Source organism: Nipponia nippon, unplaced genomic scaffold, assembly GCF_047370975.1.
Source record: "Nipponia nippon isolate SJK-2023a ecotype South Korea unplaced genomic scaffold, ASM4737097v1 scaffold_7, whole genome shotgun sequence".
Lineage (NCBI taxonomy): Eukaryota > Metazoa > Chordata > Aves > Pelecaniformes > Threskiornithidae > Nipponia > Nipponia nippon.
The window spans coordinates 30325727-30337824 of NW_028262391.1; the positions used below are offsets into that span (position 1 = coordinate 30325727).

The 12098-nt window shown below is 60.6% G+C and overlaps 1 protein-coding gene across 19 annotated transcripts in view; it reads left to right on the plus strand.

Annotated features, from left to right (window-relative positions):
• KIF1A (kinesin family member 1A) overlaps window positions 1-11811 on the plus strand; it is a 43318-nt gene extending 31507 nt beyond the window's left edge. For 8 of the 19 annotated variants that reach the window (XM_087738743.1, XM_087738745.1, XM_087738752.1 and 5 more), the window contains 12 exons: window positions 1261-1287; window positions 4254-4368; window positions 4614-4747; window positions 4897-4958; window positions 5070-5215; window positions 6691-6903; window positions 7061-7138; window positions 7436-7560; window positions 7701-7847; window positions 7964-8156; window positions 8232-8350; window positions 8903-11811. In XM_087738743.1, coding sequence (XP_087594869.1) covers window positions 1261-1287; window positions 4254-4368; window positions 4614-4747; window positions 4897-4958; window positions 5070-5215; window positions 6691-6903; window positions 7061-7138; window positions 7436-7560; window positions 7701-7847; window positions 7964-8156; window positions 8232-8350; window positions 8903-8945 — 1402 coding nt within the window. In that variant the 3' untranslated portion in view covers window positions 8946-11811. Of the gene's footprint in view, window positions 1-1260; window positions 1288-2807; window positions 2832-4253; window positions 4369-4613; window positions 4748-4896; window positions 4959-5069; window positions 5216-6690; window positions 6904-7060; window positions 7139-7435; window positions 7561-7700; window positions 7848-7963; window positions 8157-8231; window positions 8351-8902 lie in introns of all 19 variants that reach the window. The other 11 variants (XM_087738746.1, XM_087738762.1, XM_087738755.1 and 8 more) reach the window with 2 other exon arrangements.
• Window positions 11812-12098: the final 287 nt, after the last annotated feature.

Sequence of the window (12098 nt, forward strand, 5' to 3'; positions counted from 1 at the left end):
GACGGTGATTTGCAGCACCGGGAGCAGCGGGACTGGTCCTGGGCTGTGTGTGTGGCGGTTGCTGGCATAGGAGCATCCCGGTGGGGAGCGAGGACCGCTTTTCCCCTTGTTTTCTTCACTATTTTCTTTCACTGCTGCCCCAAGGTGGCCTGTCCCAAGGCAGGGTGTTTTCGGGGCGGGGGTGATGGGGCTCCGGAGGGGAGATGCCACCCTGCAGCACTCCTGGGGCAGCTCCTGGGCATGGTGGAGTGGCAGGCACGTGGTACCCAGGCAGCAGAGCTGAATCATGGGCTCGGGTATGTGTGTGAGTATCAGACCAGGAGACTTTGGCACAGCCACAGGGGCAACAGAGCAAGGCCAGGCGGGGACAGTTGGGTGAGGAGGGCTTGGCCCAGCAGATCTGTGGTGGTTTTTGCTGGGCTGCTGGGAGCTGGGTGGCTGTGGCACCCACGGGCTCCTGGGGCTTCGCTGTTTTGTCAGCTCCTGATCTGGCCCGTTGGTCCCGGGTGCAGCCAGATAGAATCTTCAGCATCTCTAGCACAGCTTGGCAGGGGGCACATGCCTCCTGCTCCTGCCTTCCCCTCACAGGTCCTGCAGGGCAAGGGCCACAGCTCGGGCTGGGGGGATGCTTGGGGCATGGAGAGGAGCGGGGAGATGGGGGGGCTCAGGTTTTGCAAGAGCCCACCTCACCTGCATGCTCAGAGGGTCTGCGCCTCAGGGCCAGTGCCGAATCAGGGCCGCAGGCCAGCGTGCATGCCGTATCTGTCCTGTATCCATCCCGTCAAGCCTGCCCAGGGCTGGGCAGGGGCAGGAGGGAGCAGCCGGCTTCCTGCAGGATGCCAAGGGGCACTCACTGCACACCCCCCCCCCCCCGCTGCGCTTCCATCCCGCATGCAGGTGCGCATGCTTCGGCCCCAGCAGCCTGCAAGAACAGGCAGAAGGAGGGCAGCGGGCAGTTCTAGGGCCCGCTTCACCCTCCTCCCTGGCTGCTTGCACTCCCTGCTTCGCTGCCTTGTGCCATGCAGCCTCCATTGCCCAGAGCAGCCCTGGCTCCCCCCTCAGCCTCCCCAGTCCCCCAGAGCCACTCAGGAGGAGATGGGGGGAGTGGTACAGCTCCTTCCCCAGCACCCATCCGTCCCTGCATAGAGCGCCCAGGGAGGAGGCGCGGGGGGCAGTGCCCAGGGTCCCTCCTTGCTTCTCTCCGCTGCTGCCACCCATCCGAGCCCACACTAACCATGTGATTGTTTTGTGTTTCCGCAGGCAGTTTCTTGATTCGGATATGCCTAGGTATTATTTGTTTCCATTGGTTTTTTTTCCACCCCCCCTTCCTCTCTCCCTTCTTTCTTTCTCCCCCCTCACCTCAGGGCACTCACTGCTGCCAGAGGCATCACTTGGACATCCAGCCCCCCATCTTTCCACATGCCCCGTCCTTCCTCCCTCCTGCCCTGGCACCTCTCGCTCACTTAGCCCCTTTTGCTGTTTGTTTGGGCCGCGCTGTCGCTGGCTGCCGCTCCCCCTCGCACGCCTGCGTCCCCATCGCCTGATCTGGGTTTTCTTCTTGCTTTTTGACTTTGCTGCTCTTCCATCTCTCTGGCATCCGGCGCCAAGTGTGCCGCCCCCTTGTTGCCTCCCGCCTCAGCCCCAACTCAACCTCCGGTGCCACATGGAGTAGCCACAGGGCTGGTGCAGACCACGGTGGGGGCTTTGGGGCGCCTCCAGCGCTTGCCCAGGCACCTGGTGATGGTGGCAGCACCACCAGCTGGTATGGCGGCACGTGCAGTGGCTGCCCACCCTGTGCACGATGGTCCCGCGGGCATAGGCGTGGCATAAGAGCGGTGAGTGTCTGTACGCAGGCATGACAGTGGGTGTGCACACCCATATGTGGCACGGACTGTTATACCCCTGTGTAATGGGAGAAGCGGCTGTTCGGGGATGCGGGCAGTTCAGCAGGGACTGTAGGGTGTGCCTGGAGTGTGGTGCATGGGCAAGAGCCGCCCGAGCCAGATGCTGTTGCCAGCCTCTGGACGGGAGCATTGCCGAGGCCCCAGAGGAGGGGGTGGACTGCCACCATGCCCCACAGTTGAAGAAGAGGGGGATGCATCTGGGAGACAGGGGATTGGATCTCCCGAGTCCTGGTGGGCTCCATAGCTGTGTGCCCGGGAAGTCGTCCTCCTGACAGCACCTAGAAGCTGGTCATGCTCGGAGATGCCCAAGGGCAGAGCTGTCCCTCCAGCAGCACCTTGTCCCCTCTGGGGTGCAGGGAGATGGATGCAGCTCAGATCCACCCCCCTGCTGCAGGAGCATGTGGGCTCACGCTGGCACTGCCCGTGGGCTTTCAGCACAGTGATGCTCTCTTTGTGGAGCAGGGGACAGGCCAAGAAATTATCCGTGAGTGGCAGTGGTATGGCTGGTTCCCCCCCGACGGGGCACCTTCCCGCGGGGCTGTGCTGGGTGGGAGCTCCTTGCCATGGGATGGCAGCAAGGGCAGAGTTAAGGGGATAGGGAGCATGCATGTGCTTGCTTCCCAGCTGCCAGATTACGAGGAAGGTGGGAGGCAGAGGGCTTTCACCCAAGCAGGTAAACCTCTGTCTGCCCTCACCAAGCTTCTGGGCTCTGATTTGGCGTCCAGCTAGGCAGGAGCTCCTTCGGCCAGCGGTGCTGATATGGGGCGAGTCCCCTCGAGAGGGGCTCCCCTTCCTCATGGTCCTGCTCCCGTGCCAGCCCTGTACAGACGATGCTTTCTGACCTTTCATTTTTCTGTGTGTGTACATGTATGTGTTTGTCCTTGGGTCGCCTTCCACTTATAGCATTTCGTTCGGAAATGACACTAGGTATTTTGCGTGCACCCACTCGGTCTGGTCCCTCCTGCTTTTCTCTCTTTCTCCTTTGCCTCCTCCCTTTGCTTTTTGCTCTTTCCTCCCTCCCCTGAGGCTCCTCTTCTCCTCCTCCTCCCTGGGGAGCTACTCTCTTCTCAAGTGACCTGTGTCTGCAACGCGATCCTTCGCCTTGGCTGTGTCTCATGTGCGGTTTTTTTATGTATTTTATACACCTTCTGAAGGCGTTGCTCTCCTTCTATCGCGGGGGCAATCACAGCTGAGAGCCTCTCCCTGCTCCTGGCTGCCCCGGCTCTCATTAAAAGAGCCCCTCAGCTGCCTTGATGCTGCTTCAGGGATGTGCGAAAGCATCCTTGTTGAGACATCACTGACCCATGGCTTCCTGAGGATGCTCAGGCAGGAGCTGGGCCTGCAGCAGCTCTGGGTGGCTTTGGGGAGTGCGTGTCCCATAACCCCAAGGTTGGCCCAGGAGGGAGCCCAGGAGCGGGGCAGGGGGTGAAACGGGAATCCCCCATGCTCTCAAACTGGAGCTTCCTTCTGCTTCCCCCACCCTTGATTGCTTGACCTGAAGAAGGCAGTTGCTACTCTTGCTCTGGGTGGCTGCGCCATCCTCTACGGGACCCTGTAGGCACTGGGCGAGTGGGGCCAGGTGTCCACCACTCTTTCTCCCAGCCTGGGAGCCATGGAAAACACAGTGAGGGGAGCAATGCAGGCCGGTGGGAATGGGGATGGATGGGACTGGTGATCAGGGCAGAGCAAGAGCTGGGGGAGACAGCCTGACAGGGGCCAGCCACCAAATCATGGTCCCTGGGTTCCGCTGGGGCTCAGGACTGGCAGATGGGGGCAGCCCTGGAGAAGGGGACCTGGCTGGTGGGGGGGCTGCTCTCCCAGGGGTGGGCTGGCAGTAACCCCCTAGTCCTGAGCATCCTCCCTCCTTTCCCTTCTGGCCATCGTCACCTGAACAGTGGCAGCTGCTCCTGGTGGGGGCCGGAAGGTGCTGTGTGCCCCAGACTGGATGGTGGGGACCTGGCCTGGGCATGCTGGGGCTGGCAGCCCCCCACTCTGAGCACGGGGGTGGGGCATGCACCCTCCTTTGCCCTCCTTTGCCTTCCCAGCCTGCCCTGCCTTGCCTGCACCCCAGCTGAGCCCCCACTTCTCCCGCAGTCCCTCCTACCCAAAACTTTGGTCTGCTGGCTGTTTCAAATACGCCGCGTCCTCTTCCCACCATGCCTTGTCCCCCTTTGCCTTGAGCCTGCGCCCTCTGGAGTGGCTGTCCCCATCTGTCCCCGACACGCGTGCATGTCTGTGTGTCCTTGCAGGCCTGCTGCTGCGCTGTGGAGGGGGACAATGGCCTCTCCTTGCTTGCTCACCTGCGATTCTGGGGGGGTTGCTTTACGGCTCTGCTATTTTTTTTGGCAGGACTTTCTACCAGTTTGAGGCGGCGTGGGATAGCTCCATGCACAACTCATTGCTCCTCAACCGTGTCACCCCGTACCGGGAGAAAATCTACATCACCCTTTCTGCCTACATTGAGGCAAGGACCTTAGTCAGGGCCGTTATAACACCAGCAAAGTCTGGTATTTCCCCACTGTTGGGGTGCAGCCAGTGTGAACCCCTCCTTAGCTGGCACCAATGCTAACAGGGTGCAGGATTCAACCTGGTGCTTGGGGGCCCTGCGGGATCCTGGGAGTGGGAACCGCTGGGCATCAGGGGTGGGAGAGACCTGCTGGGCTGCCAAGCCGCAGCCACTCTGACGCCTCCTCCCCTGCCCTGCTGCAGATGGAGAACTGCACTCAGCCCGCCGTCATCACCAAAGACTTCTGCATGGTTTTCTACTCCCGGGACGCCAAGCTTCCTGCCTCCCGCTCTATCCGCAACCTTTTTGGCAGTGGCAGCCTGCGGGCTTCTGAGAGGTACTGGGATACTCCTGCCTTTCGGGGGAAGGAGAGGATTTGGACTCGGGGATTTGAGCCCTCCTGGGGTATCCCAGCAGCCTGGGTGAAATAACTGGGGCATGGGGATGGGCCAGAGCTGGTAACACCTCATCTCCCTTTGCTTGCAGCAACCGCGTGACAGGAGTCTATGAGCTCAGCCTCTGCCGCGTGGCTGATGCTGGCAGCCCAGGTGGGTGCCGTGCCTCTGCCCGGGTGTTCACTGTGAGGCCAGGAGGCACAGCATGGTGGTCAGGGGCGGGGCTGTGTGTCTGTCCCCGCAGCTGTGCGTCTGTCCCCGCAGGCATGCAGAGACGACGGCGGCGTGTGCTGGACACCTCCGTAGCCTACGTGCGGGGAGAGGAGAACCTGGCTGGCTGGCGGCCCCGCAGCGACAGCCTCATCCTTGACCATCAGTGGGAGCTGGAGAAACTCAGCCTTCTGCAAGAAGTAAGAGTCTGGGCTAGAAACGGACGGAGAATGTGCAATTTGCAGCTCAGCCCCTCGCCCTGCCAGTGCCAGTGGGATTCCCGACCTGGGGAGGTCTCAGCCCTCCCGGTTGTGGGAGGAGGCAGGAGTGGGGTTGTGCCACCCGTGCTTTCCTGTGCATTGCTGCTAGCCAGCTCCCAGCAGACCCAAAGCTAATGTTGTTAATGTGGATATTGTCTACCTGGACTTTAGTAAGGCCTTTGACGCCATTTCCCACAGCATTCTCCTGGAGAAACTGCCTGCTTATGGCCTGGACAGGTGTACTCTTTGCTGGGCAAAAAACTGGATGGATGGCCGGGCCCAAAGAGTTGTGGTGAATGGAGTTAAATCCAGTTGGCGGCCGGTCACAAGTGGTGTTCCCCAGGGCTCAGTATTGGGGCCAGTTCTGTTTAATGTCTTTATCAACGATCTGGGCGAGGGGATTGAGTGCACCCTCACTAAGTTTGCAGACAACACCAAGTTGGGCGGGAGCGTTGATCTGCTGGAGGGTAGGAAGGCCCTACAGAGGGACCTGGACAGGCTGCATCGATGGGCCAAGGCCAATTGTATGAGGTTCAACAAGGCTAAGTGCTGGGTCCTGCACTTTGGGCACAGCAACCCCATGCAACGCTACGGGCTTGGGGAAGAGTGGCTGGAGGGCTGCCCGGCGGAAAACGACCTGGGGGTGTTGGTTGGCAGCCGGCTGAATATGAGCCAGCAGTGTGCTCAGGTAGCCAAGAAGGCCAATAGCACCCTGGCTTGCATCAGGAATACTGCAGCCAGCAGGACTGGGGAAGCGATCGTCCCCCTGTACTTGGCACTGGTGAGGCCACACCTTGAATACTGTGTTCAGTTTTGGGCCCCTCACTACAAGAAGGACATTTTGGTGCTGGAGCGTGTCCAAAGAAGGGCAACGAGGCTGGTGAAGGGTCTAGAGCACAAGTCTTATGAGAAGCGGCTGAGGGAACTGGGGTTGTTTAGCCTGGAGAAAAGGAGGCTGAGGGGAGACGTTATTGCTCTGTACAACTACCTGAAAGGAGGTTGTAGGGAGGTGGGGGTCGGTCTCTTCTCCCCAGTAACAAGCAATACAACAAGAGGAAATGGCCCCAAGTTGTGCCAGGGGAGGTTTAGATTGGATATTAGGAAAATTTCTTCAGTGAAAGGGTTGTCAAGCATTAGAACAGACTGCCCAGGGAAGTGGTTGAATCCCAATCCCTGGAGGTATTTAAAAGACGGGTAGATGTGGTGCTTAGGGACATGGTTTAGTGGTGGACTTGGCAGGGCTAGGTTAACGGTTGGACTTGATGATCTTAAAGGTCTTTTCCAACCTAAACAATTCTATGATTCTATGATTCTATAATGAGCAGATGGGGTTAACGGGGCCTGGGAAGCATGGTCCCTGAAAGGATGCCTGTGGGGGGAAGGGGCCATCCCTGAGCCTGGCTGCCTGTGCCCAGGTGGAGAAGACAAGGCATTACCTGCTCCTGCGTGAGAAGCTGGAGACGACCCAGCGCCTGGGCCTGGAGACCCTGTCCCCCTGCTCCAGTGAGGACTCCGAGTCCCGAAGCACCTCCTGTGTCTCCTCCCCACTCTCTGCTGATGGGGCCCCCGAGGGCCGCACCTCTCCCCTCGAGACCCCCAGCGAGAGGCAAAAGGAGCTGGCCGTGAAGGTACCATCCTGCAGCATCCCCAGCTTGTGGGGATGAAGCCAGGAAGGGGGTCCCACAGGGTGGCAGGGCGTTGCGGCAGGAGAAAGCCCAAGAGGAGCTGGAGGAGGAGGGTGGAGGAAGTGCCTCCTGCCCCACTGTCCTCCTCCTCTCTCTGCAGTGCTTGCGCCTGCTCACGCACACCTTCAACAGGGAGTACAGCCACAGCCATGTCTGCGTTAGCGCCAGCGAGAGCAAGGTACTGCTGCTGCCCCAGGCTCCGCCAGGCTGGTGGGGGCCGGGAGGGATGCATGGCCCAGGGGGACTGGCTGGGTGGGGCCCAGACGGCCACCATAGCGTGAGTGGTCCCTGCTCCGGGGTCCCTGCTCCCTCTGCTCACCCTGGTGTTCCTGGAGCTGCTGGCTCTGGGGACTGTGCCAGGAGAGGACCCCGCCGGCCGGAGGTCTTGCCTCTCCCCATATGAGCAGGCGCCTGGTCCTTTGCCTGTGCCCGGCTTCAGACAGAAACTCAAGTCCACGCCTCCACTCCTCCACAGCTGTCCGAAATGTCCGTGACCCTGATGAGAGACCCCTCCATGCCAGCTCTTGGGGTCACCACTCTCACCCCCTCCTCGACCTGCCCATCGCTGGTGGAAGGACGCTACAACGCCATGGAGGTCAGGTAAGAAGGTGGCTGGAAGATTCGGGTGATGCCCCAGCATCCCCCTAGCAGGGCAGCTGTACCACTGGGATGCAGTCCTGGTCGATGGGTGTTCCCCAGCCGTCACTCTTCCTCCACCCCGGCCTCTCCTCCCTCCCCAGACCTCCCCAGATCTCCTCCAGGGCAGAGAGCCCTGACCTGGAGCCTGTGGTAGAAAGAGAGCAGAAGAAGTCCCCGTCCCGCCGGCCTGAGGAGGAGAAGGAGCCCCAGCGTTTGCTGGTGCCTGACATCCAGGAGATCCGGGTCAGGTAGGAGTGGCTGGGGCAGCCACTGAGGGGAGTGCCTTGGGGCTGGGGGGACCGTGCCCTACCATTGCCATCTCCTCGTGGTCCGTGTCCCACCCTGACCTTGGTACCTTCTGCAGCCCCATCGTCTCCAAAAAGGGCTACTTGCACTTTCTGGAGCCCCACACCAATGGGTGGGTGAAGCGCTTTGTGGTGGTCCGGCGCCCATACGTCTACATCTACAACTCGGACAAGGATTCAGTTGAGAGGGCCATACTCAACCTCTCCAAGGCCCAGGTGGAGTACAGTGAGGACCAACAGGCCATGCTCAAGGTAGGGCGCTGGGAGCCAGCCCCACTCCGTGCACCCCCTCGGGCAAGGGACTCAGCCCCGGCTCTTCCCCGGCAGACGCCGAACACGTTTGCGGTGTGCACGGAGCACCGGGGCATCCTGCTGCAGGCGAGCAGTGACAAGGACATGCACGACTGGCTCTACGCCTTCAACCCGCTCCTGGCTGGGTCCATAAGGTACCAGGGGCAGCTGGGGGAAGGGGGTTGCAGGGAAGCTGTTGCGGGGGGGCCTGCAGGCAGCCAAGCATGCTCCCTCCCCTGCTCCCAGTGTTGTCCCTACTGCAGCACCCTGGGCCAGGCATGGGGAGCACCTCCTGTGCAGAGCTGTGCCTGGACAGGCTCTCAGCTGGTAAAACACGGACCTTATTAATCTTGATTTCAGCTCCTCCCCATTTAAATGCTTCAATCTAGGGCCAGATCCCAGCTGGTACAGAGGCATTGTGCTGAGTTCAAAGCAACATCCATGCCTGGCAGTAGGGACACTGGCCCTTCACTGTTCTTGAGAGCATCTCATGAAGTTCTTGAGAGCATCTCAAGTGGCATGACTAGGGGAATAGGAGTAAATGCACAGAAATTTGTGTGCTCTGGCTAAAGAGACATTAATCCCATGTCCCTCCAGCTCTGCCTGGATTCAAGCAGCAGCCTGGAGCCACGACACTGAACCCAAGGGACCACACCTCTCCTCGTCCACATCTCTTGACACCTTTTGTCCCTTGTTTTCCAAATCAGATCCAAGCTGTCCAGAAGGAGAACAGCTCAGATGAGAATCTAACCTGAAAAACACCCTCCACCTCATCCGTCTGTGAACAGGATCAAGATAGCTGATTCTGTCTCAAGACTCCCCATGTTAACGTCTGATCTCTCACACCATCTGCTGCCCCAGCTGTCTGCTCCATGGAAGGATTTGTCTTGATTCACACCTTCACAGGGGAAACTCACTTCCGTTCATAGCTGCAAAAGCCTGGACCCACCTGGGCAGGATTTCTCGTGCGTGTGCCATCTTCTGCCCGTCCCCCCATGGGTGACCTTCATGTCACGCCATCTGTAATGCTCCAGAAAGGTCCCTGTCAGAGGGGAGGGAGCGAGGAGGGCAGTTTCAGCTAAAAGCTGGTCTTTGATCTACAGGGGTGGGAGTGCAGTAAAGCTTGGAGGTGGGAGAGCAGGAGGAATTGCCTCCACATGACGGGAAAGTGGTAGTTTAGGTATGGGGATTTCCTAGTTTATTGATAGTTTCTGCAAGAGACGGCAGGGTAAGATCAGGTGTTGGTAGTTTAAGATGATATTTATAAAGTATTTATTTCTGTTTACATCACAAAAATCCCATAAGTTGGGTCCTAGCCCCTGGACAACGCCTCCCCCGGGCAGGGGAGAGCCTTGGCGGTGGGCCGGGATCCTGGAGATGCCTTCCCCAGGACATCCCTGGCATGTGCCTGGTGGCGGCAGAGCTCTTGCCCTTGCTCCCTGCCCTTCCCCAGCCCTCTGCTTTGCCCCCCCCCCCCGGAGCTTAAACTACTTCTCCCCTGATCAGTGGCTGGACAGCCCACCATGTCTTCCCAAAGGAGGCAATTCCTACCTGCCCCATCTACCTCTGGAAGGGGGGAGCCCGCCATCTCAGCTGTCCGAGGCACCTGTGCCCACGCGGATGGGTCACCTCGCTTCAGAGCTTGGTCCTGCTGGAGGGAACAGGAGGGCTCTGGGGACGGCTCTGCCTGTCACCTCATGTGGGGCTGTCCTTCCCAACCAAAAAACACGTGGGCCACCTCCACTATCCCGGCCTGGGAGCCCCAGGGGGCTTGTCCAAGGGGATTCCCTCCCTCTTAGGGCAGGACGCCAAGGGTCCCATCCCTGTGGGGAGTGTGGAGGTTCAGGTGGCCGCTTCCAAAGCCAGATGGGAAAGTTCTCCAGGAGCTGGGGCTAGGAATGACCATCCCAATCCACAGGATCCTCATCGCCTTTTCCCTTTCCCATCCCTTCTCCCAGCAGGACAACAGGCTCGAAGCAGGTCAGAGGGGCAGGGGAGAGGCTGGTGTGGGGGTGTCAGGGTGGGGATGGGGCTTCTTTTTACTGTTGCAGCTGGTGTTCTCTCACTTCTCTTCCCCCACTGCAGAAGCGAGTGCCCACCTCCTTCCCACCCTGCCTCTGCTGGCACATTAATCCAGGGGGCTTCCTGTGGTGGAGGTGGCTTTGCCGAAAAGACCTTCTCCAGCCATCACAGCTTCCCACCTTCCCCAGCAGCAGCTCTCCCTCTCCTCCTTCTCTCGTCTCTCACTGATGGGGGGATGCTTTTGTTTGGGGCTTCCCAAGCGCCCGGTGGCATCTGGCACAGCTCCAGGCGGGAAGGCAAGCATCTTCCTCCACACGTCTCCTGGGCACCCCCCCCAGCTTTGCTGTCATGCCTTCTTGGCTGACCTTCCCTTGCACAGCACGGCTGCGCCTTGGCTCTGCCGCACCTCCCCACGCTGTCTGTGGTGTGTGTGTGTGTGCCTGTGTGTGTGCGTTGGACGTGGTGCCGTCTTCTCGTTACACTCGTGTCATGGGGGGCATGGACAGGTAGGGACATGGCAGGTGGGCAGAAGCTTGCAGGGACCCCCTTGCTGCATGTCAGGCGCTGTTCAGCTTGGGTTTCAGGTCACGGAAAGGCTTCTGGGATCCTTCCTGAGCCCCTGCCAGTTCTGCCCAGCCTCACTGCAGCTCCTTGGGTGTCTCACCCCATTGCTCTGGCCTGAAGCCGTGGCAAGGCTGCTCCTCCCAGCCCTGCTCTCTGGGCAGGCAGCAGATTGCCCGCCCAGGACAAGCTCCCCATCAAACTGTTTTTTTTTCCTCCATGTGATCCATTTTAGAGACCTGGAGGCCAACTCGTGCCCTTTATGGAGGGAGAGGTACCTGCTCGGGGGTACGGAAGGGCAGAGCTGAGGCCAGGGTGAAGCAGGGGCCCAGGCTGCAACATCCTGACTCCCGTGTTCTGGGCAAGGACTAGTCAGTATCATCCCAGATTTCAATGTAAGGGGCTAGGGGTGGAAACACTGGGTGCCCCAAGGGAGAAGGAAGGCTTTTTCAGGGCAGAGGCAGCTTCTGGCAGAGACAGGACCTGTGTCTGCCAGGGACCAGACACAGGTTCACCGGCCATGGCTGGGCGGTGCTGCCCATGCCACAGGCAAGGGGTGGCTACAGGATGGGTGTCCTCCAGCCGGAGCCGAAGCATGCCTGAGGCCAGCAAACCTGCAGAGCAGCCAGCTCGGCTGGGGGCTGCTGTGCTCGGGGCTACCTTTGCCGTCTTACCGGCTCCACTCCCGCCAGCACCGTGCGCTCCCCTGGTCAGACCCTTGTCCACCCATCCCCTCTACCACCTCAGCCCCCCAGGAGAAGGAACGCAAACCCGAGGTTTAGGCACAACTGTGAGCCCCATCAGAAGGGAAATTTCACAGGGGAACGGTGGTGTGGAGGGCGGGCAAGCACCGGCAGGCAGGCTGGGGCCCTGCCGAGGAGGGAGGCTGCCCTTCATGCCCTCTGGTTCCTGCTGGTGATGGCGGCACCCCGGGCCCTCTGTGCCCGGGGGTTGGCACCTCGGGTCCCGGCCGTCTGCACGCACGTCAGGCTTGTTCGGTTCTGAAATAAATGTGGCATTTAACGCAAACGCCCCCATGCCGCTGAACTCTCCTTCCTGGGGCGGGTGGGCAGGGCGGGCGTGTCCAGGCAGGCAGCGGGGAGGCCCACAGCGGCCCGGGGCTGCGGGCAAGGCGGCCGTGCCGCTGTAGGGCCCGCTGGATAGGCCGCACCGGGCACCGGCCCTGGGCTGCGCACAGGCGGGCGGCCCTGCAGCGCGGCCGCCCGGCGCACCGGGCACCCACACCGTCCTAGCGCCACCAGGGGGCGCCGCGCGCCCTTCCCGCCCCGCCGGGCACGCGGCGGGCGCCCTCCCACCCCC